Consider the following 25992-nt stretch of genomic DNA (forward strand, 5'->3'; position numbering starts at 1 on the left):
GTTTGGATTCAATGATACGAATCAAATAGCTTTGATCATTAAATTTAGCAAACAATTGATCAATTGATCAAAGACAGAATAGCTTACTTTGATTGTTGTACAAACATCGATATTTTCACCATCATCATCACTATCGCAAGTAGTCATGAAAAAGAATGATCTATTTTTCATACATATTTGATTGGTGATTTTGTTTTTATCAAGTGATTAAATTGTGATAACATCAATCAATACAGGCAAGTAGTAGAGAAAAAAAAACGAAGAATCAATATTTTCAAATGAAAAAATTGAAACATTTAATCGGATTTGATTAACGAACCGTTAATTAATGAGCCATGTGTGTGTGTGTGTGTAGAAAAAGCTTAAAGTGATCAAGAAATTTGGCCAAAAAAATAAAAATAAAGAAGAAGGAAAAATTCTCATCATGTCATCATCATCATCATTACGAATGGAATTTCATCATTTTCAATATTAATCGTTTTTCTTCCGTTTGATTCATTATCTTTTGATCGAAATTTTTCGCCCCCTTTATTCAATTCTTTTTTTTATCGAATACAATTTCATTTGATTTTTTTCTGATAATAAAACAAAAGTAAAACAGGAACAAAATGCCTCGCCCAATAATTGAATTTTTTGTTCCAAGTAAATATTTGTTCTTTGTTTTGAAATATGAAATTGAATAGTGAAAAGAACAACAAGCAAAAACAAACTTGAAAATATTTGTTGTTGTTGTTGTTTGAAACCTGTGATAAAATAAATTCTGAATGAATTTTTTTTTGTTTGTTTGTTTTTCAATTTTTATGATATCCAATGATCATCAAATGATAAATTCATATATAAATATTAATAATAATGATGATCATCATCATGATCATTATGAAAATGATAACGAAATGGCAGAAGAAGGAAACGATAGTGAGAACAAAAGAGAAAGAGAAAAAAAATTATCATCAAAATCATCATTAACAATATCATCGACAACAACAACAACAAAAATTGATCACTATAATTAAGAAAAAGAATTTTATCATATGATGGCCATCTTTATTCTAATTCAAATGAATTTCTAGCATATAAAAAAATAAACATTTTTTGTTGTTTTATTATTATTATTGTTTACCCATCTCATAAAAACAATGTCTTTCATCATTAACAACAATAATAACATTGTCATTCATCATAAATTTGTAAGTAGTCCAAATTCAAATTGATCAAACATTATTATTTGTTATTTGTGATTAGGAAGAAAAATTCTTGTTGATGTTTGTTTGTTTGTAAAGATATCGATTCATTGATACATTCTGTCATGAATGGTGATCATATTTTTCTTGGAAAATGTTTTTGTATCTAGGATTATTATTAGGTATATATCATATCGATAAGTTTTTTCCCATCTCTTTCCAAAATCATGATCTTTAATGTTGAGATATGGTGCTATTTTTTTCTTAGTTGTTCTTGGTTATTTTTCCCTTGGATATTAATGATATAAAAAAATAACGGTAAAAGTTTTGTTTCTTTGTGTTTTGAAACAAAACAAAATGAGAATCCATGTTATTTTCATTATTAGTGTTTTTTTGTGTGTGTTTGGGAGAAAATAAAAAATAAAACAACAGACATGACCAAATGATTTAGTTTGATGTAAAAGCAATGTTCAATGGTTGTGTTGATAAAATAATTGGCTATGTGAAACACAAACAAACAAACAAACTGGGTTTGAAAAAAAAACAAACAAGAAAATAATAATAATAATAATAATAAAACATGTAATAATCATGAATTCGATGAATTGATGATGTAAAACAACAACTAACCGACCACACAACCACCATCCACCAATCATCAACTATTAATATTTTTCTATTATAATCATTATCATTGGATTTTTCACATTCATTTATTCGTTATTTCGATATATATATTTTTTTCCATCATAGACAAATAATAATGATTATTACTATAGTGATGATAATTATTTTATATTCACCCAATATATCGGACATTGTATAATCATAATAATAAAATTAAAATAGTTTCTTGGCTGATGCAATTTACCAATCATCATCATCATTATATGTAGTTTAGTTTATAGTTGTATTTTTTTTTTTGGTGTTTATTGAAATTGCTTATTATTATTATGATGATGATGACACTCCTTTTTATTATCATTCATTCATTTTTTGATATCCGATTTAGATTTGCAAAAATATAAAAATAATGACAACTTTATTTATTTGTTTCATTCTATTTGCAATTATAAACATCAGATGATTGTTTTTTTTTAATAGAAGAGAAAAATAAAAGTATTATTTCGATTACTATTTTCCTGTTAATTATCATTTATAATAATAATTACTACTAATTATCATTCATTTAAAGAATTTAACAATTTAGTATTTATAATTATGTGTGCAATGGGGAAAAAAATAGACAATTAATTATTATAAATTATAAATGAAAATTACATTACAACAGAATATCTAAATTTCAATATCTAAATTTAATCTCATTTTCACTTCTATTCTAGTTTTTTTCCATTATTATTATTGTTGTTGTTGTCCAACACAGCTGGATTGTATTCATTGTGTTCCATTCATTCATTCATTCATCAGCCAAGATCAATGTCGTTCAATGTTATTTTTTTTTCTTCTATCCATTCTATCCAAGGGCACAAATATATTTGGAAAATCATCATTATTTTTGATAGGAAAAATCGAATCATTTTATTTTTATTTTATTTTCTACACATTTATACAATCATTATTATCGTTATTATTACAGGAATCATCGACAACATTGGTTCTTCAAGTAAATATAAAAACAAAACAAAACAAAAAAAAATCGAAATATAAATCTTTACTGACAAAATGTAATTAATCTTCAGCGAAAAATGCGTGAATGAGTAAATATATTATAGTATTTTCGGACTAGAATTCGTGTGTGTATCATCATCAAAAGCTATTTTTTTTATTTATTTTGATAATAAAATATAGTTTTTTATTCTCTCTCTCCCTTTCTATAAAAGCTAAAACCATCCACCTACTTTTTTTCATCTTCTATTAAGCAACAAAAAAAAATTTTAATGTCGTGTACGTTTTTTATATCTTGAACTGAAAAATAAGATAAATATATAAATATAACTTGAATAATCGATGAATTTTTCATCAATTTTATATGAATGTTATATAAATCTTGAAAAACGGAAAGGAAGTTTTCTTATCGCTTAGATTAAATTGAAATCAGATTTTTTTTCTATCTTTGTGTGTTTGTATAGCAAAAAAAAAGAAGAAGAAAAGAAAAAGAAAATACAACATTGATCAATCTCCAAAGATATAAATGATGCCCAATTCTGGAATAATATTCGATCCCTGATCAAAAGATATTATGGAACAAAAATCCCCCCAAATGATCACTGTTTGTTACAATGGCCAAACATTTCCTTTTTTGTTGTTGTTGTTAATATTATATTTTTTTTCTTTATTCGGGTTCAAATAGTTGACTGGTGTTTGGTGGTGATTATTAATTTCCAATGTTATATGAAAAGGGCAAAGAAAAAATGCCTTTTTTATTTCATTATTTTATCATAGTTTTGCTGTTGATGGACCAAATCATGGTGAATGAATTATTCGATGAACAAATTCGTTTCCATTGATAAATAATTGATCGATTCATATATAATTCTAGTTTTTTTGTTGTTGGATATTCAAGAAGATTTACTATGATGATATTATGTTTTGTTTATGAACGAATTTTATTGCCTCTGTGTTTGTGTGTGTGTGTGTGTGTGTGTGTTCAAATAATTTTACCTATTTATTCTAATTACTTTTTTTTAAACATTTTTTCCAGGTTTATTATAATTATATGATAAATGTTTCGAATGTAGTTGTCGAGTGGTTGTTGTTCATATTAGAAACTTGTTATATTGTATAATGTATGAATGAATGAATAAAATTGGCGACAAATTCATGATAGTTATCAATAATTAATCGATTTGGATTCGGGTTTGATTCGGTCGGTATTTCTATTTTTTTTCTTCTTGTTGGTTATGATTATTAAGAAAATTCTTGCATAATATACCATACACTATGTAAGCTTAATAACAAAAACAGGATATTTCAGGCGTAGGTGAGGCATATTTGATGATTGTCGTCACTGTTTTCCATTGAAAAAAAGAATAAACGTTCCTCCATCGTTATTATCCATTCTTAATGGTTCAACTCAATGAATCGTACAAATCGAATCGAGTCAATTGTCGAGACACGCAATCATCTTTTTTTGTTATTATTGTTGTTTGGTTCTCGCCTATCAATCGCCAACGTGTATGCCAAATCTTCAATTTTTTTCATGCTCATTTAGTTCATAATAGACCTTACCAACAAAAAAAAACATTAATGTTATTAGATACATGCATTTGATATCAGAAAAAGATGAACAACAAAAAAAATTGCTGACGTAATAAATATATTTCGAATAATAATAATAAAAATCATTCATGATTTAAATCAAATTATACATTACCGATTCTATACACGAGATGGCAGATAAAATAAAGAATTTTAAATAAATATGTTTTCCATTTTTTGTTTTTTTTTCATTCAAAGTCAACAATCAATTCAGGGATGTTTGGATGGATGAATGGGAAACAAAATGACTATAGAGAGAAAGAAAATCTCAAGTCATCAATTTCAATCACAATTTGTTTTTTTTTGCTTAAAAGATTCATAGTGATTCAAACGAGAATTTTTTTTTGTTGATGATCGATTTTTTTTTGGATATCCAAAATTAACTCATCTAAGAATTGTTTAGTTTGGATGTCAAGATGAAATGATTTTCAATGAACAATATATGAAATTTTTTCTTACTTAGTTAGAAAGAATGGTTGAGACTTGTAACTTGCCAACTTAACTCTTATTGTTTTTCCAAAAACAGAATATATATTTGTTTCGCTATTCTCATCATACAATTATTGATTTATTGATAAGTTTTGATTGATTGAGGATTAGATTCTTATTTTTCTCTCTATTTTATTCTTATAACTCCCACAACACTATAGTTTTGTTCAAAAAAAAAATTTTGCACTTTTTTTTTGATCGACTATTTTTTCCTTGCTCTTACCATTCGGTCATTATGTTACCAGCTATCCAAAAAAATGTTGAGGAAAATAAGTTCAAAATCACAAGTTATCTCTTTTTTAGGAAAAAAACTTTTCATTTTTTTATTGAAAAATTATGGATTGTATGACCCTATTCAATTATTGAATAGATTTTGAATACAAATAATTTTTTTACAAGAAAAAAAATCTAATTTGATTTCTATGGTTTTTTTCAATCTTCCTTCCTCAATCGATCCAAAAACAAAATTTATAGACTAACTTATTTTATCATCAACAGCAGAAATCAATGTTATGTTTATTCATATAGTTCAAATTCGCTTCAATTCAACTTAATTTTATCAATACTGCGATGTAATATTACGGACAAATCATTACGTACACAGAAAAGAAAAACTAATATTAATCACAACATAACGTAATGAATTTTTCGAAAAATGATGAAAATGGAAAATATCTATCCGATACTTCACAAGGTGATAGCAATAATGTTGATTATGGTATTGGTAATAGTGGTGATCAACGGGATGTGATCACTCATCATCAGTTATATGCATCATCATCACTATTATTATCTCCCAAGAGACTATCGCCTCGATCTTCTAGTCATTCCGTATCATTCAGTATTAATGATTCGGTTGCTGATGGTGCTAACAACAATAACAAAAATAGATCCTCCATGCCATCATCATCATCATCAACAACAATAACTCATCAACAACAACAACAACAACAACATTTGGATAGTCCAAACATGCCAAATTTACCGAAACCACCACCAAATACATTACCATTACTGGATAAAAGTATTGTTCCAGGACATACGAATGAAAAAAGTCCAATTTCTCATGATATATTGAATGAGAAAAGTTTGAATGAAGATGAATTACCATTACCACCACCACCACCATCAACAATATCACCATCAACATCGACAACGCCACAACCAATTTTTAAGCCGTTATCATCATCAAAATGTACAACTAATCAATCAAAACATCAAGAAACAGATAATATTGGTGGTAATGTTAGCCGTACAAATAGCAGCGGTAGTATACCAGATTATCTAAGTCATAAGTTACATTCCCAGATGAATATAACAGCGAATATTTTGAAATCCAAAAGAAAATCTATAGCCGTCTCATCAATGTTACGACATGGTGATCATTCCAGTTCGGGAACAAATAACAGTTTATTCAAACAACATCATCATACAACATTACGTATGGTAAAAGAATCATATGATTCATCAACATCAACAACGACAAGTGAATCTTATCATTTAAATGATCTTCCAACATTACCTGCAAAACTAGCAACATTAAGTAAACCACCGATAACACCATTTTTTAATTCTTCATTTCGTCGTGCACGTCATAGTATTGATGTACGTGCATTGCCTTCTTATCTGGCTAAAAAACGTCATAGCACATTTGGACAAATGCTTTCAGGTTGGTTGAAATTTTTTTTATTTTTAGTTTATATATTATTTTTGCTTCACCATTCGATCATTATTCTTATCAAAAAAATAAGTTGACATCATCAAGAACCATTCAAGATGTTTGGATAAATAAAAAAAAATCAGCCATTTTTGCCATTGTGTAATAGGTTATCATCGTTGCTTAGGAATGTTTGTTTTTGTTTTTTTTCTGGGATTTTTTTTTGCAATTCTCTAAAGAATGTTTGGAAATTTATCAATGAATATTATTTGTCTTTTTTTTTGAAATATGATTTTGGCCTTGAATACATTTCCATATCTTGAGTTTTATATTAATTTTTTTTTCAAAAAAAAATTGATTAAAATATTTTCAATCAATATTCTTTTGACATTGAATATCGATGTTTTATGAATTTCTATCAGATCTTTATTTTAGATAATAATAATATTTTCATTTACACATTCTTTTCATTGAAGATAATCATGTTCCTTTTTCACTTTTCCCCAAAATATATCGCCAAATTGGATGCTGTCGCATTTTATCACTATAGTTCATCATTTTTAATGAGATACAATCAATAAATAATGATGATGATAATAATAATAATAATGATAATAAAATTATAATAACAATCGAATAGAAAAAAGAAAGAAAGAAGACATCAAAATGTTCAATGTGAATAAAATGAGAGAGAAAATTATTATTATTCTTGAAATTATAAATTAAAATTTATTCCCACTTTTTTGTTGATATTGATGATGATTTTAGATTGATCTATTGCTCTTTTTTTCAATTTCGACCCATATCATCGTCATCGTAATCATTATTATCCTAAAGCAGAATAGATTTGGTTCATTTCAAATACACAATATAATAATAATTATTATTATTATTGTAATAAATAAAATTGAATTATCCAAAGTTTTTATTTTTTTGGGTGCTCAGATGTTAAATATATGTTCATTTGCTAAATATTGTGTGGATCAAGTTTCATTTATGAAACCAATTTCTCATTCTTTTTTTTCTCATATATAACTTTAGTTTATTTATTTTCGTTTTCAAAATGCTAAAATTTCCATTTCCACTTGAGATAGAATTCTATATTATCATTTGTCTGTGTTTGTGTGAGTGATGTTTGCTTTAATTTTTTTTCTGCTATGCTTTGTCCATAAGAACATTAAACATCCCAATTATTAGCGAGGGAAAAAATACCAGTTAAGTACCAGACCAGTAAAACGACAGATTTTTCTTTACAATTTTTTCCCTGTTTAGATTCCTCAACAACAATATCCAGCTGAACTCATTATGTGTGTTACGAAATTTTTTTTATTCTTTGCTATTATAATGATATCTGACCACATCCAGATAAACAATTTTCATATATTTTTTTTCACCGTTAATTTCCTAGAATTTTGAAAATATTTTTTGTTTGTAAACAAGTTTATTTTATCTAATTAATTTCTGTTGTTTTACATTTTGATGTAACTATTTTTATTCATATTATGATCATTTCAAAATAATTTGTGTAAGATGCGATAATATTTTTGGATTTTCTTTTCTTTTTTGATTTCTTGATTTTTGAATCTTATTTCTTATCCATCCAATGTAGATTCATTTATTATTATTTTTGTTTTTTTTATAAACATTATCTTTTTCATTTATTATTACCAAATTGGATTCATGAAACTGTATGTTTAGTGTAAAATGAAATATAAAAAAATACAGAAGACAAATGGGCTGTGATTTTTTTTTGGCCTGACATTTGTGTGTATGAACATTGTGGTGCTAAATTTTTTTTCGGAATGTTTGTCTTTTACTTTGCTGGTGTGTGTATGTATGTTTTTGTTGTTGTTTATACGAAAATTTACCAGTGCCCTGGAATCGTTACTGATCAGTATTCTAGACACATACATTTAAGATACATGGACATTGGTTTGCGGATCGTTTGTATATGTGTGTTTGTGTGTAATATTTTTTTTCATATATCATCATTATTTGGTATCCCCCTTTCATTTTCCATTTCTTGTTTATTCTGGATCCATTGGTTTGTATGTGTGTCTGTATGTATACTGTTTTCCATATAAAAATTATCAAATTCGGTTGGCCATTGTTGTTGTTGTTGTTATTGTCGAGGTTGTTTTCATCTTATTCATCATCATCATCATCATTGAAAATAATCGCATCAAATGAAAATATTCTTAGAATTCCTTTTGTAAAAATAGAGAAAAAGAAGGGAAAAAATTCCTTATTTTTTTTCTTATTCTTGATGATGACAATCATTTAATGTATACAACAATTGCGGTAAAGAATCAAGTGAATCGAAGCTACGCACACACACACAGCTTTTTTTATTATTTGAAATTAGTTTACTATCGGTTTTCAACTAAAAAAATAAAATTCTTCTCCATTTCAATTCATTTCTGTTTTTTATATATTTAATTCTTGAAGTTTTTTTCCCAAGAAGATGTCATTTGATTCAAACACACAACGACAGACAAAGCAATCTGCAATCAATGGTTAAAAATTGAATCAATTTCATGTTCTTTACTTTTTTTTCGTAAGCAAAATTAGCCCAGAAAAAAATGATCTATATGTCTGTCTATCTGACTGTATATATGTCTTGATTTGATCAAATTTCGAGCACATCCAAAAAACCAAAAAAGAAAAAAGAAAAACGGATTTTAATGTCATGAAAAATTTGATATAAAATTTTTCCTAACACTTTTCAAATCTTTTTTTCAACGAAAATGAAATCTTGTCGTCAAAGTTTTTTATTTCAATTTTTTTTTCTTTCTCTCTTACAAGATCTTTGATCTTTTTTTTCAAGAAAAAAAAGTTTTAAATTCCTTCAATGGATTGTCAATGTTTGATGTGTGTATGGCTGCAAAAAAATCATTTCATTCCAATTCCAATTGATGGAAAGTGATTGTTTGTGAGAAAAAAAAACGAGATTTTTTTCAAATGAATTGCTCAACTGAATATTGAATAAAAGGAAGTGATGTAATGATTTTCGGTATTTTGATCGATTTTTTTTTGTTGTTAGCCATTCATTCATTCTATTTAGTCATTTATTTATTCAGTCTTTTTGTTTCGGTTGCTTTGTTGCTAACATCGTAACTTTTTGTTGTTGTTGTTGTTGTTGTTGGAGACATTAAAACATCAATGAAACAAAAAAAAAGAAAGAACGAAATCTAATCATTTATTGCCGTTCAGGTCAATTGATTATGAATCAATTTTTTTTTCTCTTGATTTTATTTATTTATTTTGATTTTACTTTTTTTCCTTTTTCTTTTTTCACTTTTTTTTGGTCCCATTTGGGAATAATTTGGGTCCAATGTGTTTGTTCCAGGGCCTTGTTGGTTATTTTTTTCTGTTGGACTGTGCTTATGTAAGTGTGACAAAACGTTTGCACACACACACACATACACAAAAAAGAAAAACATTTTCAAACAAGTTTTGAATTCTATGCCAAAGCAATGGTGTTTGATTCTTTGATACATTCATTTGATGGAATTATCAAAAACCAAATGATCGATTGCTATTTTCATTTTCTTGTTTGCTTTTTTTCTCTCTCTTTGAAATATATTACCATCATTTTCATGATTTTCATGATCGAAGAATTCGAATTGAAAATATTATGTTCATCTTTCTTTTCTTGTTTCACGACAAGATAGATAGATTTCTCCATAGATTTCAAGTCAAAAACTGTTGCAGAATTAATTTGGAATATGTTTAACTGTCTGGATGGTGATACTAATACTTTTCTTGTTATTTTTTTTTCTTTTCATATACATTTTCGAATTGATCGATCTTGTATACGATAAAAGTATTCCATGGAAATTCCATTCTGATCTTCTTATATATTCTTTCCATTGACAAACGTTTCTTTTTGTTTTCATTTGAAAGTTATGTTTGTGTGCATAAATTATTATGGATCAACTAATTAAGCTGCTGATATAACAATAGATTTTTTTGATTACAGTATTTCTCTACCCCAAAAAAACACTGTCACGATGGCCAATTTTCATCCATCTATGTTATTAATGAAACGTTTTTTTTTTTTTTGGTCTTTTTGACAAACATTTATTCTTATATTCATAATAGAATTATAGTATGATGCATGCATGTTTTCAGATTTGGAATTTTTCGTTTTTTTCTTGTCCATCGTTAAGTCAATAGGTTTTTTCTTCTTTTTCTTCTATAATATGGATTTATGTTCATATTCAAGCTTTGGTTATCATATTTATTAGAAAAAAGAAAAGAAAAAACTCTATCTGGATATCTATGTGTTTTTTTTATTTTTTATATTTTTTCATTTAACTTTGTTACATATCACCCTCTCTTTTTTTTTATTTTATTCTTCATTTTCTTTACCATCCATTTATTTTCAAATGGCAATGTATGTACACACACACACGAACATTAATATAATTAAAGCCAATATTTCGAAACGACCAAAACTATTTTGTTTTACTCGACAAAAAAAAAGTTATTTGGATTTTCTGGTACATTGTACAACTGTGTAATATGATGTTGTTGTTGTTGTTCCATAATACTTTTTGTTGTTGTTGTTGTTGTTGTTGTTGTTGGTAGTATTCATTTTGGCTTATTTTCGCTTGGCTGAATGATGTTTCTATTTTATCTTCTTTTTTTTTTTATTTTCCTAACCAATATTATTATCATCTTCCATAAAATCTATGTAATTTTTGTTTTTGTTTTGTTCATCTAATTCTCCCACGGGACATATTAAATTATCGTATTTATTTATAATATCTCTAACTTTGCACCATTTTTTTTCTTTTAAATTCCTTCTCCTCTTTCTTTTTTTCTATGTTTTTTTATTGGCAATCAATATGAACATTTTAAATTAAATAGTTTTGAGTCCAACAGCACCGGAAGAAAGTTCATCATCAGATGATCCTTTATTTGCCGAACCAATTGCTCCAACACTTTCATTGGGCGAAAGAGTTGCCTGGGTTAAATCATCAGGACCAGAATTTGGTATTGTTAGATGGATTGGTCGTATGCCACAGATATCATCTGATTGGACCGTTGGTATCGAATTTGTAAGTGATATCGTTTGATTGTAATAGAAAAAATTTGAAGAGAAAAAAATTTACGTATAGGACAATGCAATCGGATCTGGTGATGGAACTGTCGATGGACGACGATATTTTGTTGCAAAAGAAAATTTTGCCAAATTTTTGCCCATATCCGAATTGACAAAAGTCGATAATTATGCTGGCCGACCTAGATCAGGTGAGAATCGATTTGTTTTTTTTTCTTCAACATTTATCAAATCTTTAAAAATTCGTAAATAAAAAAAAATGAAAAAAAGCGATAATATTATTCCAACCGTAACTGATTGATAGTTTTTGATAATATAACAACTTTATTTATCTGACAGAATTTATGTTTTTATCAAACTTCAAAACTTTTGACTTTGATTTTCAATGGCTTTAAATTTTTGTTATTATTTTTTGTCGTTGTTTTTTTTAGCATCACAGAATTCATTTACATAAATCGGTCTTGGCAGCCAAGCCCCATCTTATAGGAAAAGTACACATAGTTTTTTCACAATATTTGAGCTGATAATTTACATTTTCAATTTGGTTTAATCTTCATTTTCCATTTTACTTCGCAATTTCTTTTTTTAAAATTTGAAACATTATTGCAACGATAAGAAAAACAAAACAAAAAATCATTATTAAAATATTGAACCATTCACACATGCTTTACATTATGCTTAAATGATCGCAACAAAAAAGCAAAAGAAAAACTTATATCGAATAGATATTAAGAAAATCGGATCGAGTTACGAAAATATTGAAAAAAATTTAAATCGACGAATTTTTTTTCAAACAGACACACACACCAATATGTTTTAGCCAAAAAAAAAAACAATAAACTATTATTATTGATAGGAAAAAAGGCTTGAATTGAATGGTCTATTTTGTAAATTTGAAAAAATTCATTCTTGTTTTTACCCCCTTTCAATCATGATGAATTTTATCAAGAAGAAAATTTTCATAATTTTGTTATGATGAAATTTATGATAAAAAGAAAATTGATCACAACAAAAAAAAACAGTTATCTAACTTAATGATGATGATGATCAGAATCAGTATCAGTATCAAAATTATTATTATTTTTTATCGTCGAATCTCAACTTTATCTTGTTTGTTTGTTTGTTTATATACAAAATGTTTAGTGTGTGTATAATAAATTATTCAAGTATTTTGTTAAATTCATGTATCGATTCTTTATTTTATTACCATTCATATATACATATTGTTTGTAATTTGTTCACATTTTATTAGGAACAATGTTATCACGAATGTCAGTTCAATTGAAACCTGGCCAGTTAATTAGCATACAACGTTCACCAACAACAGCCGTACCACATTGTTACCTTAACGCTCCACATCACGTAAGTATCGTTTTCTTTTTTTCTTCTTATTTTTATTTTCTGGGTAATTTTTTTGTTTTTGTATTTGTTCATTTGCATTATATAATTATCATCATCATCATCATCATTATTATTTTGATTCGACGTGGTCCAATTAAATATATTCAACATTATAATTTTTTTTTTTTTTGTTTTCGGTTCTTTCGATTTGTCGAGAATGATGAATTTTTGTTTTCTCTTTCTTCTTTTTTGGTCTCTATTGACATTAGTTGCTATATTTTTTTTCGTTGATTATATTCTTTCTTATAGCATCCTATTTGATTATAATTTCATTATTATTATTGCTAGAATTTTATTAATAGGGGTTTCACACTACAGCAATATTGCTGTGAAATATTTCATTGAAATATTTCAGTCCATAAGGCTGAAATGTAGTGAAATATTGCATTTGAAATATTTCATTCACATTGCTGCTAGTGTGAAACCCCTATAATTGTAATCAATATCGATTCCAATTTATATTTCATCTATAAATGATAAATTCCTATGAGGGTGAATATATGAAACCGAATGAATGAAATACAAAAAAAAATTAAAGTAATAATAATAATAAAAACATCGAATCACAAAGATGGATTGTTGAATAGATAGATAGATAGATTGATTGCACGGACGGGATTTTTTTTGTATAGCGATAATAAGAAGAATGATAATAAAAGGAAAAAAACGTTATCACATTCGTATATGCGTACCAGAATTTTTTTTTGAAGAAAAAAAAACATCCCGTAAAAATGAATGAGTAACGTTAAATTTTTTGGTTTTCGATTTACTTGATGCGCATTCGCTAAACAATGATGCCTATAAGTTTTATGGACAAATAAAAAAAATTCAATCCAAACACTGATCACACAATCATTATCCAACGGTGTTTCCTAATATGAACAACACATTCATTTGATTTTTCATTATCATTATTGTTTCTAATGAATAATCGTCATTTTCATTTCTTAGTGATGTTCATTTTGATTGGTGTAATTCCATTCGGTTTTTTTTTACAAATCATTGTTTGTTGTCACAAAAATCAGCATTGTTTTAATTAATTAATGACTTTACTTTGATAATTGTTGTTTGTCAGAATTTTTCTTTTTTTACATCTGTCAAATGTCCATTCATATCTAATTGTGTTTGAATAATCAACAATTTTTTTTTGGCTTTGGACATTACAATCAACTGATATCAACACATAACAACAACAACTTTTTAAAAAAATGGTAATATTTACCTATCAAAATTAAGATACCCAAAAAAAAATTACATAGCTTCCTGTTTATTTCAATAATAAATGAACAAATGAATAAATAAATCGAATACAAGTATATCGAATGAAATCGAAATAAAGTAAATATGTCTATTTACTAAACATTCTATTTCGTTAGTTATTTATTTATTTACATCCGGAAACAGTATTAAGATTGCAATTTTTATTTTCGGTAAAAAAAAATGATGATTGTTGCAAAATTTAGAGCAGTAATACGAAGAAATTTCAACCGATTTCGCGATAAGGATCTTCAACCGTCAAACACGAGCAATAGCGCGCGATTTCTTAGAGACCGCCCATAATCGAACTTATTTTTCCAACGGTTATCAAGAAAACATATAAAAGCGAGTTACAACACGCTCAACGATCATCATATATTTCATTAATATTTTGATCACAATGTTTTGTTTCAGTATTATGACTCAAACATTGTTCTTTATCATTCATTCTTTGTAAACTTTGTTACAAACCCAATTTTGTCAATAAAATCATTATAAATTTTTATCCATTTTGATTAGAAATCCAATTTTGTGTTATCCATTTTTTCATCGATCGCAAGGTCCGTGTACCTCGGTCAGTTCTTTTCATCGAACGCAAGGTCCGTAAGCCTCGTTCAGTTATTCTCATCGATCGCAAGGTCCGTGTACCTCGGTCAGTTATCTTCATCGAACGCTAGGTCCGTAAGCCTCGTTCAGTTAATTTCGTCGAACGCAAGAAGCGTATACTTCGTTCAGCAATTCATTCGTCGATCGCAAGGTCCGTGTACCTCGGTCAGTTATTTTCATCGAACGCAAGGTCCGTATACCTCGTTCAGTTATTTTCGTCGAACGTAAGTTGCGTATTCCTGGTTCAGTCATTATCATCGAACGCAAGTGCAAATACCTCGTACATTTGGATAATACATACGTCAAGTCAATTATTATCGTTTCAATTTTTGGTTCACATCGTGCAGCATGGAAAACGAATCCACTGTCGACGATCTCTTAAAGCAACGAAAAGTTTTTCGCATTGCAATTCTAAAGATGTTCAATAACATGCAAAAAGGCACTTTACCCGATTTAGGCAAAGCATTGTCTTTACAATCAGATTACGATGACATTGTGATAGAGGTTTGGGATCATAATCATGATAACAATACCGAATACAACGACAAAATCAATGCAATTACGAAATTCTTAATTCTCTACAAAAATATCGATAGCATATTGTCTCACAATGTGTCATCTACTACTTTCAAACTTTGTCAAACATTGTTCGACGAATTGAACAAATTCATTGCTACGTTCCCTGGAATGATCGATCTCATTCATAATTTGTTGTTGAAATTGGAATCATCAAATTTGTCATCGTCAATGTCCAATCTCAATGTCAGCAACAATTCTCATCGTTCGTTATCACCATTAAATTCGATCAATCTCGGTTTAGCGGTTCCGAACAGTTCTCAAATACAACCGTCACAATGCTCAGTACACAACGTTCAACCACTACTACAACTTTCACCAATAGCAACAAGTCAATCGCCACCTATCAACAACGTTCAAAATCATGGTCAGCCAACGAAAATGAAAGCTGAAAACATGCCAAAATTCAATGGTTCGGCGATTCAACGGCCAGAATTCAAAGATGCTGCTTTTGAATTAGTCATCAACAATACATCAATTCCAACAACATTGATTGGTACATCTTCATCAACATCATCTTCATCTTCTTGGAAATCTGTTTCATCAACCGGTGCAAAAGAATCAACAACAACGACTACTACTACAAAATCTAAAGCACAAGATTTTGTTGGAAAAATGATGACACAAGAAACATCATCAAGTGCACCTAAATCTGCATTCCAAGACAGTAATCGTAATCATAATCATTATCAAATGCTCAGTAATAACAAAATTCGTTGTACATCATCTACTACTATCAGCTCAAATAATCAGGATTGTTACAATAATAATGATCGTCGTGATTATCATACTGTTCATCCACATAATGATAAATCTGGATCATCATCTACAAATTCATCAAATGTTACTACCGTTCGTTTGCCTGTCAATTATTACGATGGATTATTTGAACAATTACAGCCAAATTCAACATCATCAACAAATAGTCAAACTCGATCATATTCAAATGTTCTTACTCAACAGATTCGACATTCGGCATTAATATCCGCTGGTTTGGGTATTGGTGGACAAACAAACAATACAACATTGACATCGACAGCAAACAAATCTAATAATGATAATAATCATCGTGAATCAATTCAACTTCAATCACATGATGCTACAATATCATTACGTCATCAACAACAACAACATATTAATCTTTGTACACAACCTTCATCGAATAATGATAATGGAAATTCTTCTTCTTCCACATCTTCAGCAACAACAACGAACAATGCCACATTGATTGTGACTGGGATTTTATCCTCATCGAAATCCTATCGTTCATCTCATAATAACAACAGCAACAGCCAAGGAAGTCGAAATAGTCGCGACAATCATAATGCAAACAACAACAACAATGATTCAAATTCGAACGTCAAGGAAACTTCAATGATCGCTGTATTGAAGAACAATTTCCTCAATAGACAATCACCATTGACAACAGTCACAGACACATTAACAACAAATTCCGGTACAACAAATGTTGATACAAATTTAGATGGAACATTCAAACAAATATCAACATCATCACTATTATCACCAACATCAGTCAGTACAATATCAACATCAGTCGAAAGCGTCAATGTAAAATCCTATTTTCAAGGTATTCAAAATAATTCAACAAGTGAATCATCAACATCTGTAGGTAAATCAACATCAGTCGATACATCATCAACATCAGTTAGTACATCATCAACATTAATCGGTTCATCATCAGCATCTGTCGTTATCGCATCAACATTAGTCGGTACACCATCATCATCGGTCAGTACCTCACAATCAGCATCATCATCAAACACACCAACAGAAACAGTTATTGGAAATCAGTCGGTCATCACAGCTTTAGCAAAAACCGATGTTTCATCGCAATATTTACAAACGTTAACAACAAAAATCAATAACATCAAAACCCGTGTCATTTTCGATGGCAAATCCGAATCATCTTTCATCACAAACAAGTTGGTGAAATTGTTAAATTTACCGAAATTCAAAACTATGCCCATTCGAATTAACGGGTATGGTAGTAATCTTAGACATCTCATTGGTCATTATTTCACTATCATGAAATTACCAGATCGAGATGGCAACATCACAGAATTTAAACTAACTATCGATGATACAGTTTGTCAATTTAAATTCAATTCATTACCAGATATCGTTCAACAACAAGTCAATAAAATGTTCAGCATCAATTTCTACGACGAAAACATTCCGGTCGACATTTTATTTGGCAACGGTGATATAAATCGTTTTAGAGTTCTCAATGTAGACATAAATATCGAACCGTTTATAATCAGTAAAACATCTCTTGGTTATATTGTTCATGGTAAAATTGATGATCAGCAATTCAACATTATTCAACGTTTTACCGACAATATCAATCTTCCCTTTAATTCAATGATTTATCGAACAAAATTTCCAATCGCCAACAACGATTTCGATTTAGATCACAACATCACAAGTCATTATCAATCATTGAATATACAACAACAATCAAAAGCAGCGATTCAGATTAGTCAACAACAACTTCCCGAATCTGCATCTTCTGAAAACGTTCAATTGACTAATTCACCTCGTTTGTATCAATTTCAGAACAAGCGACAACCATTTAAATCATCATCGAAAATTTCAACAACTAATTCTTTGCAGGTTAATCAACAACAACTAAATGGTTTGATCTCAATAAAGTTAGCCATTGCAATTATTTCTCAACCAGTACATCAATCATATCAATTTGCAGTTTTGTCATCAACATCAACATCGATATCATCATCATTAACGGCATTCATATCGATTAATTCTTTATCAATGATGATGAAAGTAATCAATGATACAATCAAATCTACAGTCACACTGTCACCACCATCATCGTTGAATTCTTTCTGGAAATATTTGCGCAATTTCAATCTTAAATATCTAGAATTTATTCATCGTTTTTTCACAAGATTCAAATTCTCTAAACTTAGTGACTATGCAACACTCAATGATGGCCAGAACGGACATGGAAAATGGTCGTCAGGACAAATTATTGAATCAAATTCGTATGCGAAAGTGATCATTTCAACGTATCGTTACGATTACCTTCCCAAGGGGGGAGAAATTGTTGCAAAATTTAGAGCAGTAATACGAAGAAATTTCAACCGATTTCGCGATAAGGATCTTCAACCGTCAAACACGAGCAATAGCGCGCGATTTCTTAGAGACCGCCCATAATCGAACTTATTTTTCCAACGGTTATCAAGAAAACATATAAAAGCGAGTTACAACACGCTCAACGATCATCATATATTTCATTAATATTTTGATCACAATGTTTTGTTTCAGTATTATGACTCAAACATTGTTCTTTATCATTCATTCTTTGTAAACTTTGTTACAAACCCAATTTTGTCAATAAAATCATTATAAATTTTTATCCAATGATGATCATTTTTACAATGGACACTATTATTAAGACATTATGGTATTTTACTTTATTTTCTATTCCCGGGATTCTTGTTGTTGTATGAATTTCTTTTTTTTTCATCTTTATTGACTGCCCTTTGTTGGCAAATAAATATTCAATGTTATCCTTCGAAATGCGTTTTTATTTTTTTTCATTTTATTTTATTTTTTGTTGATTGTTTACGGACACAGCGTAACGATGTTTATTTTTATCATTATTTGATACTCATGTCGTCATTCTTTGCAAACAAACAGAAATACCCAATTGAATGACCATTGACCAATTTTTTTTTCACATTGTAAGCAAAATATCTATTAGGTTTCTTTCTTTTTTGTTAAATTAATAGAATTTCTAAAAAAACAATGAATTGTTTGTTTTTTTCTGAAAATAAAATTCAGTTTTTAAGTTATTCAATTCGACAATTTTTTTTCGTTCCATCATCATCATCATTATCCAATGGTTAGGCTAAGTTTATTTGTTTTGTTTTTTGTATGAAAGAGAAAAAAACGTTTTTTTCTCTCATTCTTAGATTCAAATTCTTCAACTAGGATTCCTGAATTTTTTTTATCTGGGTTATAAATAAATAAATAAATAAAACGATCACATTCGAACGCATTGTACTGCATTATAAATTAAGCTTGTGTAGAAGGGAAAATTGTTGAAAACTTTACTTGGTTTTTTTTTGGTCTGGCTATGAAAATAGTCCGGAAAGAAATTCTAAAGCTTTTAATCTTTTTGTTATTGTTGTTCGTTTACCATTTATAACGTAACAAGAATGATTACGAATAATTATCACTATTATTTGTGAATGATGATACTGATTATGTTGTTGTTATTATTATTTTATTTTGAAGATATTATTCTGCCATTGTTAAAACGAATTTTTAAAAAATGAACCCCATTAAATAATGAACTACTTTGAATTCTTGCATTATTGTTTTGTTTCTGTCCATTTTTTTAAAATTGAAGAAAATCAACTTATTATATATGGTGGTTCTCGTTCAACCAAAAAAAAAGTTGAATATTTTTGAAAAGAAACTTTTTTCTTTCCGCTTTTTCAGCAAAAAAAATACGACAACAACAACAATTTCTCTGATAAAAAAGAATGGAAACAAAAAATAAAGTTAGAAGTTATGCCATTAACAGCTTAAAAAAATAACGATTATTTTTATAAATTCATCAAGTTTGAATATTTTTTTTTTGTTCACCATTTTTGCATGCTAAATTACATTAATTCATGGTAATGTGAACAACAACATTGACGTTGATAATGATGAGAAAGAAAGAAAAAAACTTCGGAATATAATTGAAAGTTATTATTAAGTGTTTTTTTTTGTTGTATAATGAATATAATGATGATCAAGCAATTAAAAAAAAACAGTTTTTTTTGTGGAAAAATGTGTCTCGGTGTTTTATAGCGTTTTTTTTTCTTAGCGGACCAAGTCACCGGAATGATGATGAATTTTTTGTTTTATTCACTTCGATGAACCGGAATCACCGGATTATAATGCCATCTACCGGCTTTGAATTTAGCTTTATCGGAATGTTTTGTTTTCCATGAATATTTTTAAATAATCTATCAATTTTGTTTTGTTTGTAATTGAATAGGTTGGACACGATGTACATGCACCAAACAATCGTCATTGTCAATGTCATAGTTGTAATCATCCATGTGCTCATATTTGTAAAACCAGAAAACCTAAAGGCAAACGATGGACGGAAGATATGGCCCATATGTGCCATTTTTCCAGTAAACCTCATGCCAATATGTGTTGTGGTGGTGAAGATCTGGCAACTGCTTTTGAACCAATTAAGGAGCCTGGTGCTAGTTGGAGACATAGTGAAATAATCAGTTCATTAAGAACGGTACCAACGGAAATGATTCATCAGCGTAAATCTACAATCACTCAATCATCCATTAATATGCATGCGATTAAAGAGACGCAGATGTTGTTGAAAAAATCAACCTCATCAACAAAACAACAAAATGTCGATCATTCTCCGAATTTGCAACGTGAAAATTTGGATTCTGCTCTTCTTGAGCGTACTGGTTCGGATCTTTCAATATCAAGTCTTCCATCGAGTAGCTCGGTAGCTGAAATTTATATTGGTCGTTCAGTATTAACTGATGAATCGGATATTGATTCCGAAACGGAAAGAAGTCTTGATTCGAATGCCAAGGCAAATAATAAACAAGGCTTTCGTTCACTTGTGGCTTGCTTTTTAGCAAATTCATTGCGGCTTAAATCAATGAAATCCTATTCAGATAAAAGTAACCATAACAATAAAAATAATAAACCAACCGATAGAAGTCATTTAAGAAGGCGTAAATATCCTGATAAACATCATCTTGATTATCATCATCCACAAGAAGCTTCTCACCATCATCATCACCATCATCATGAGAATAAAAAAGTAAGAAAAAACAGGCCAATACAACGGCTTGGATTAAGTTCCACTGATACCAGCTATAATGTCGACATTCCAAGCAGTGTTCCAAATACTCAACCAAACAATAGTCTTTCATCAGATATCTCTCATCGAATCACTGACGAAAATCCTTCCCCAATACCACCACCACCTCCTTCTCTTCAAAATCCGCTTTTGGCTTCATCGCAATCATCAACAACAGCCTTTTCACCTCGATTTCATCCATGTAATTCAAAAACAAATTTTTGTGTTTCAAAAAGTTCGCCTTATCGTATGAGTGAAATAATGCAACAACATCATATTGATGGACATATTTCCGAAGAGATTACAAACAGTAGTAGCAGTAGTACGCAAAGAAATTCAAGCGATAAACGAACATCTAATTATGCTAGTAGTGAAAACTTTCAATCTCCACGTCGAAGACGTAATAAAGGGCCAGCTCCAAAACCTCCCAAAACTGGTAGCAATAATCAACAACCTACAGAATATTCCATTAGTCCAGTGTCAAATACTGATGCCATATCTACTTCATGTAATTCCTTTCCTCGAAGTCTTTCGAATTCAAGTATGACAACTAATTTTAGTTCTAAAGCCGAAGTCATTATAACAAAAAGCCCTTTTCAACAGCCACCAAATCTGGTTCGATCATTGTCTGAGCAGAAACAATTGAATATGAAAAATTTATTTAATGCATTGCCGTCATTTCGTAGTGAAGTGAATCTACAAGAAGTCATTCCAACTGAATCAGAAATAAATGAATCAGAAAAAAATGAACATAAACATGAAATTATTGATAAATCGAGCAATAAAAACAATGATTTCGAATCTATATATGAGATTCCATTATGTGGCAAAGAATTAATTCAAAAAGATATTCTACCCATGCTTCCGGAAAAAACATTTGATCCTTTAAAAGTTTTCGGATGTAAAATGAATTCCGAGACTAAACGATTAGAATCTAATAATCAACAAAATTCATCACCAAATATAAGTAGAAGTAAATCCATGCCATTTGCTAAATACACTTGTTGTGTTTATCATTGGAAAGAATATTTAGCTACAATGAATGAAAATCATAAAAGTGATCAATCTGTTCCTTGTCCAGATCGAGAATTATGTGATTTGTTATTAGTAGAGGATCTATGTGATTGTAAAACAGATACTGGATTTATTAGTAATCTTACCAATGCATTGTTAAGCCCTAAACATAGTGTTCGTTTTAAAAAAAGTGATTTCGATCTACGAACATCGACGACGGAAAAATCTAAAAATGGAAAAGAAACTATTGATAATCTTTTGAATGAAATGAACAGCTTCGAATTAATACGTGTTATGTCGGATAGTTCTTTAACCAACACAACAAGTGCAACAACTGTGGTCGAATATATTCATGATGATCAAATAGATAATTCAAAATCTCAACGAAATAGCAACGATACAGCAAGTGTTAATCTAAAAGGTATGTTTGAAATGTATGTTTTATCGAGACATTTATCTGGAATTTTTTTTTGTATGCAGATGTATTTTGTCAAACAAGCTTCAAAAATTCTCCTGAAAAGTTTTCACGTCGATGTAAACATAAACAATGTCGATGTCGAACATTAAGATATCGAAATCATCGAAAAGATTGTCGCCATCAATATGCATGTACTTTGCATAATGAATTTTGTACATCATCAGCCACTAATCCATTGTTTTTAGCTACGGAGAAAAAATGTTCAAACGTTTGGCTAACAAGTAGCACATCTGATCATTCATTATCATCATTATCTTCTTCTAATTCTACACTATCTGAAACACCATCAGCAATGCGTACTGCAAATGAAATGATTACCTCAAATATTCCATTAAAAAATCATCTTTCTCCAATGAATCTTTGGGCATCTCCTCTTGTCACAAAATTCAGCAGATTAAGTACTGATGACATTGGAAACGGAAAAAAAGAATTGCTTGAAAATACAATGCAACCAGATCGGTCGACAATAAGTAGTGAAAAATTATTCAAAAGTGCTCTAAGTAATAGTCTGATGCAAACATTTCCCGTTACTCCTCATTTTTCTTCAGAAACATTGAAAAAATCTGCAGATTTTATGCCAACTGGCTTCAATGGTTAGTATTTTTCAATTTTATGATTTTGATTATAAGAATATTGTATAAAATTCCTATAGAAGCACCGAATGAATTTAGCAATAAAAATGACTATACATGGTCGAAATGTCTTTTATCACAATTGGAAATTGCAATCGCTAATGGCGACCATCAAAGAGCTGCTATTCTAGCTAAAGAGCTTGCTTTCAAAAAGGTTAATTGTTCTTTAACTGGAAAATTTGCTTCAGGTCAATGTGAAATTATATCAAGTTGCGATTCTCCAATAGTGTAAGTTTTATTTGATAATAAAATGTATTTATTTCTAAATTGCAAATATTACCATAGAACATATCTTTATATTGACGATAAAATATCTCACAAAGGACCTATTCCATTTCAGCTATATCCATCAATGACTGTAAAAATGCTCAAAATAAAGGTAATTTATCTATCTAATGTCATAAACTATTCATTTAGTTTAATTTAAATCTATCAAAGGTGGAAAAAGAATTCGATATCCCAGGAGAACTGCAACAATGGATTTTTGGAAAAAACTTGGCCATAAACATGGATGCATCTTTATCAACCTATGGAATCACTCATTCTGGATGCTCAATATTTCTTCAAATTAAAATGTTGAATGAGAATGATAGCAGATACAATTTGAGCCAAGCTTCAACATTGGCTACGACGTCTGGTTGTAAATTGATGGAAAATGAAACGACAGAAACGAATGGTGATCTCTTTGAAAAAGATGATGATAGTTTTTATGAGTCGCTAAGACCAACAGACGAACTGCCACCATATTCAACGGAAGAAATATTGGATAACAAAGTTCATGTGCAATTAGTGAATGATGAAAAATCAACCGTAAACTACATTCAAAATCCATTAGCATCATTAGATTTTGAAGCAATAAATAGTGTTTCATCACGAACTAGCTTCAATGAAACCATTCATACTACTTCTAGTGACCAGGATTTTCAAACGAATTCCACTAAAAGTTTTTTCTATCAGGAAACCGATGTTCCGCCATATAAAAATGAGCTCGTATTTGAAAGTTTAAATTTTGTCAATGAAATGTTGCCTAGAGTTGAGGAAGAAAATGAAGAGGAACTTGAAGAATATGATGATGATAATGAAATCGGTGAATTTGTGAATAATAATCAGAATGGAAAAAATCAACCTTGTTTGGATAAAAATCTGATTGAACAATTCGAATGTCCTAGATGTCTGAAACGAATGGATATGCGAGATACAATTATCTTGAAAAAATGCAATCATACTTATTGCCGGTAATTTTATCAAACAATTTTTCTCATTATTATGATTTCTAATTAGTTTTTTATAACTTTTTTTTATTTATATAGTACCTGTTTGGAAAATTCAATTGAACTAAATGAACAAGATCAAATAAAATGTCCATTTTGTGATAGTGATAAAGAAAATAAAGAAATCAATGATTATGATGAAACAACATCTACTGGATTGGATAATAATCAAAATAACAATAATTGCAATAAAAAATGAATTCTCGTTTCTTCAGGTACAGTTTGAATATATCTAAATAATCTAATAAAACTAATATTTTTTAATGAAATATTTAGGAAAATTTCTGTATAATGGCGATTGTGAAACACATAGATTTCATGTAAAACAACTGATGTGATAATAATACTTAATAATAATTGTACCAATGTTTCAATTCATCAATGTGTACGCAACGAAAAAAAATAAGAAACAAATAAAAATTTGGTTGAACCAGGTGCCTTTGTAAATGATTCTCTGATGAGAATGAAAGCAACAAATCCCAAAAATAATAATTATAAAAATAAAATAATGAATTGTAAAAAACCATACGTCTTTCTTCAACAAAAAATTTTCGATAGTCATTTGTTTTTTTTTCGCCGTTCATTGTTAATGATGATGATGATTAAATCATTATAATCATTTTTACATAATTATATTCTACTTATCTTAGGCACAAACAAACAAAAAACATATTCTATAATCATCACAAGTGAAATATATTATAACATTATTCAAATACAAATACCAGAATACAAAACAATTGTTGTAGATAGAAATCAAATAAATATTTATCATATTGTTTTTGATTTTTTCAATGTTATTCATTATTTATACATTGTTATTAACTTATTTAGTTTAAAAAAAAAATCTTCAAACATTTCATTTACAATATCTATTCTATCATTTATTATTGACATAATGGATTGAAATTGTTCGTTTTTCTTCTCTTTTTCTTTTTTTTTGTTGAATTTGTTGATTCTATATCCTTATATTAAAAAAAAATACGAACACAACCTCCCACAAGAAAATAAATTCAATCTATTTTTATAATGGGAAACGAAAATCATTTCAAATAAATAAATAAAAATTTCATTCATATTTTCAATTCCTGAATCCTCATACATTATTATTTTTCATTACTGCCAATAGATGGTAGATAAATTTTCATAGTAACATTTATTACAATCCAATTATTAATTTGATTCGAAAGATTCTTTACCACCGAATTTATTGTTATTAATAATGTCATTTGCTTTATCAGCAATGCTCATACTCATTC

The 25992-nt window shown here is 28.7% G+C and overlaps 2 protein-coding genes and 1 long non-coding RNA gene across 4 annotated transcripts; 2 read left to right on the forward strand and 1 right to left on the reverse strand.

The window, feature by feature from the left end:
* The first annotated feature begins 644 nt into the window (after nt 1-644).
* LOC113789197 (uncharacterized) lies at nt 645-25818 on the forward strand. Of its 2 annotated transcripts, XM_075820242.1 has the most exons (12): nt 645-1187; nt 5364-6558; nt 11422-11612; nt 11673-11805; nt 12867-12976; nt 20493-22773; nt 22833-23423; nt 23486-23690; nt 23748-23841; nt 23901-24697; nt 24773-24948; nt 25010-25818. In XM_075820242.1, the coding sequence occupies exons 2-11, from the start codon at nt 5529-5531 to the stop codon at nt 24930-24932; spliced, it is 5592 nt and encodes a 1863-aa protein (XP_075676357.1). In that variant the 5' UTR covers nt 645-1187; nt 5364-5528; the 3' UTR covers nt 24933-24948; nt 25010-25818. The 2 variants fall into 2 exon arrangements, with proteins under 2 accessions (XP_075676357.1, XP_027194500.2); XM_027338699.2 differs by lacking the exon at nt 645-1187 and having other exon boundaries at nt 23483-23690.
* Nucleotides 3725-4642, reverse strand: LOC142645506 (uncharacterized). The gene is made up of 2 exons (XR_012846632.1): nt 4516-4642; nt 3725-4365 (listed from the first exon to the last, which is right to left on the reverse strand). It is a non-coding gene; the product is annotated as an uncharacterized LOC142645506 (long non-coding RNA).
* LOC142646197 (uncharacterized) lies at nt 14435-18854 on the forward strand. Its single transcript, XM_075824445.1, has 2 exons — nt 14435-18110; nt 18180-18854. Exons 1-2 carry the CDS (start codon nt 15227-15229, stop codon nt 18650-18652), a joined length of 3357 nt encoding a protein of 1118 aa, XP_075680560.1. The 5' UTR covers nt 14435-15226; the 3' UTR covers nt 18653-18854.
* Nucleotides 25819-25992: the final 174 nt, after the last annotated feature.

Source organism: Dermatophagoides pteronyssinus, unplaced genomic scaffold (genome assembly GCF_027571235.1).
Source record: "Dermatophagoides pteronyssinus isolate colony J.1.1.1.1 unplaced genomic scaffold, Derpt_VIB-CSIC_2022.12 sq0001, whole genome shotgun sequence".
Classification (NCBI taxonomy): Eukaryota; Metazoa; Arthropoda; class Arachnida; order Sarcoptiformes; family Pyroglyphidae; genus Dermatophagoides; species Dermatophagoides pteronyssinus.